The sequence below is a fragment of the Lathyrus oleraceus genome, chromosome 1 (genome assembly GCF_024323335.1).
Source record: "Lathyrus oleraceus cultivar Zhongwan6 chromosome 1, CAAS_Psat_ZW6_1.0, whole genome shotgun sequence".
Classification (NCBI taxonomy): Eukaryota; Viridiplantae; Streptophyta; class Magnoliopsida; order Fabales; family Fabaceae; genus Lathyrus; species Lathyrus oleraceus.
The window spans coordinates 168,472,809-168,475,642 of record NC_066579.1 but is presented as its reverse complement, the minus strand read 5'-3'; the positions used below and the strand labels follow the sequence as shown (position 1 = coordinate 168,475,642).

Genomic DNA, 2,834 nt, shown 5'->3' with positions numbered 1-2,834 from the left:
TCTGCTCTTGATAGTGAACCATGCAAATTCCCATTAAATGGACTAGTATGCGTGTGCTCAACTTCATAAAAACTCTTATAAAATGAAGCTCTAATATTTCCCAATTGTACCTTGATATTACCATTCATAGCCTCTAAACATTTGCACATATCACCTAAATTGTTCTTCAACATCTACTTTAGTTTCCAATGCGCAAACACAACCCTAAAAAAACTTAAATCAGTATACTTAATATTAAGATAAACAAACTATGGATAATTTCAAACACCTTACCTATTATTCGTGGTGTTACCCAAATGCAACATTTGGTTGATCTAAGCTCTAACAAATCTATGCCTGTGAGGAGTTAACCATGTGTCTTTCACATAATCAAAAAATGGTCTAAAATTCATACATGCATGCTCAAGGTGATATAGTTGTTGATACCATAGTTCATCATTAGCCCTTACAAGTTCATACCATAGTTTCTCTATCGACTCTCGTATATCATTCACAACATACTCCTTGCACTTTTCTTTCACATTTTTGTTGATGTGAAATCGACAAAGTAAATTAACTATCCTTGGAATATTATTTCAATTGCTTTCATCAAAGTAAGGTCTCTATCAGTTAGAATCACTTGTGTCCATAACCCTTGCTTAGTAAACAACTGTTTCAAATTATCCAATACCGAACAAAAATTCTTTGTTTGCTCAGCTTCATATAGGCAAATGCAACATCAAATATTAACTCAGTTGATGTCATACAAATTACTTCAAACAAAGGTTTCATGTACTTATTTTTCTTGTACGTATTGTCCATAATCAACACATTAGGAAACATATTCAACAACTTCACTGATTCTGGGTGGGCCTAGAAGATATCTCTCACAACTTCTGACTCGTCTTTTTTCCTACTCCAATAAACATAATCTGAATCCTCTATCAGCTTAAATAAATGTTGCATTTCCGTTCTAGGACCCCTTATGTCTTTCCGCATTTTACTCTTATGTTTATATATTTGGGTGATCCGAGTCACATTCTTTGAATATCGTTCTTGCAATGACAACAATATATGTCTTGGTGGAACGTGACGTTTTGTCAAATCAACAATATGTTGTTGTTGATCATCATCATCATTAAGTCGACCTACAAACAAATGACCTTCAAATATATCCGGTAAACCATGGTTGTAAAGTTCACATTTTACGTCAATATTCCAACCAAAATTATCTTTTGACGGTGTTGACCTAATTTTGAATGGACAACGACATATTTTGGTAGCACTTTGTGTTTTACTATCTCCTTCTTTGTATTTTCCGCCTCTATCACAGCCAAATATGACTTTGTCACTTCTTCCTCTCTTGCTAGTTTTGGTGTCCGGACGGGTTATTATAACCGTCACTCTATTTCGGATTCCAACCTCCCTAATCCACCTAGTCATCTCTTCTCGTGTATCAAATTTTTCTGCAACTGAGAATATCTCAGTGGTATCTACACATGTTTGGTTTTTATCGCATATCATCAAATGCGTATCCATACCCGCTAAATATAAATGTAAAAAAAAATTAATAAAATTTAAAAAAATGAGTTTCGGAACACTTCAAGGTAAGATATTCGGTTTAAAAAAATACAACACTAGAACACTTACAGAGAAGTTATCTAGTTAATGAAAATAAAGAATCGAAAACACTTGGTGAAGTTATCTAGTTGAATATTACGAAACAGGTGACTACACAACAAGTTATCCAATTTTGTTAACATAAAAACTGGAAAACAGTGTTACAATTTTTTCAATTTGATAAAAATACATATCGGATTTCGTCACTCAATATTATTCAGTTCGCGTGGTAGGGATTCTCAACAATTGCTCTTGCTTGACTTGAATGAATAATATAAAGTAAAAAAAAATGAACAAGGATAAATTTGGAATATTTCAAAAAATATTGGGATAGGGGGATAAGTGTGGGGATATAGGGTAAAATTTTCTATTAAGTATTAATGGATAAAATGTGTATAATTGATTATTAACATACGTGTGCTTATAATAGTTGCAATCTAACCCAAAGTCTCACTATCATTATATAATTCATCAAAACAATTTTGTTATTGTTTCTGAAAATATTTTTCAAAACAATCTTGAAAATCTTATTCACTTAAAATAGTATCTATTACTCATAAGTTTGTTATCACATCAGTTCCGATGAAGATGATATACAATACTCATGATCTTTTTTTATAACAAACTTAATTGTTCATTATTATGATAGACATGAATCTAATTTTCCTCACCCTTTCTAATTAACGTTAAAATAAGGTGAAATTTGCAGTTACATGCACCATAAACATCTACAATTTTGTCAATGTCACTATTATAAATAATATATTTTATGATGAAACTTTCACATCATCCAACAAAAAATCGAGGTGTAAATCATAGACGCGTCACATTTTAATTTATTTTTTCTTAAAATACCATATATTCCCTCAGTTTAGCTGGAAACTGAGGCGTAAAGTATTTAGAGAACAAGAATTCGAATCTCAACAACTTCATTTTAGTACATTTAAATTTCTTTAAAAAATATTTATGACATATGACCTCGGGTTTTCATATCGCCATTTGTTACTTGGTATGTGTAATCGAAGTTATATCTCTTTCGCGTCTGAGGTTAAATAGGGTTATTTGTAGTAGTGTGTGTTGGTGCATAAAATATGCATTTCTTCAATATATATATATATATATATTTTTAAGATGGATAAGGTGATTTTTGCTAATATGCGCACCTTTGCTAGAAGTTTTTTTGAACTAAGATGATTGTTAAAGTGAAGTATCTTGATGAAGGGTGTCAACATGCT

At 31.3% G+C, this 2,834-nt stretch overlaps 1 protein-coding gene across 1 annotated transcript; it reads right to left on the bottom strand.

Annotated features, from left to right (window-relative positions):
* Positions 1-852: 852 nt before the first annotated feature.
* LOC127097623 (uncharacterized) lies at positions 853-1,518 on the bottom strand. The gene has a single exon (XM_051036124.1). The coding sequence runs from the start codon at positions 1,516-1,518 to the stop codon at positions 853-855; it is 666 nt and encodes a 221-aa protein (XP_050892081.1).
* Between the last annotated feature and the right edge of the window lie 1,316 nt (positions 1,519-2,834).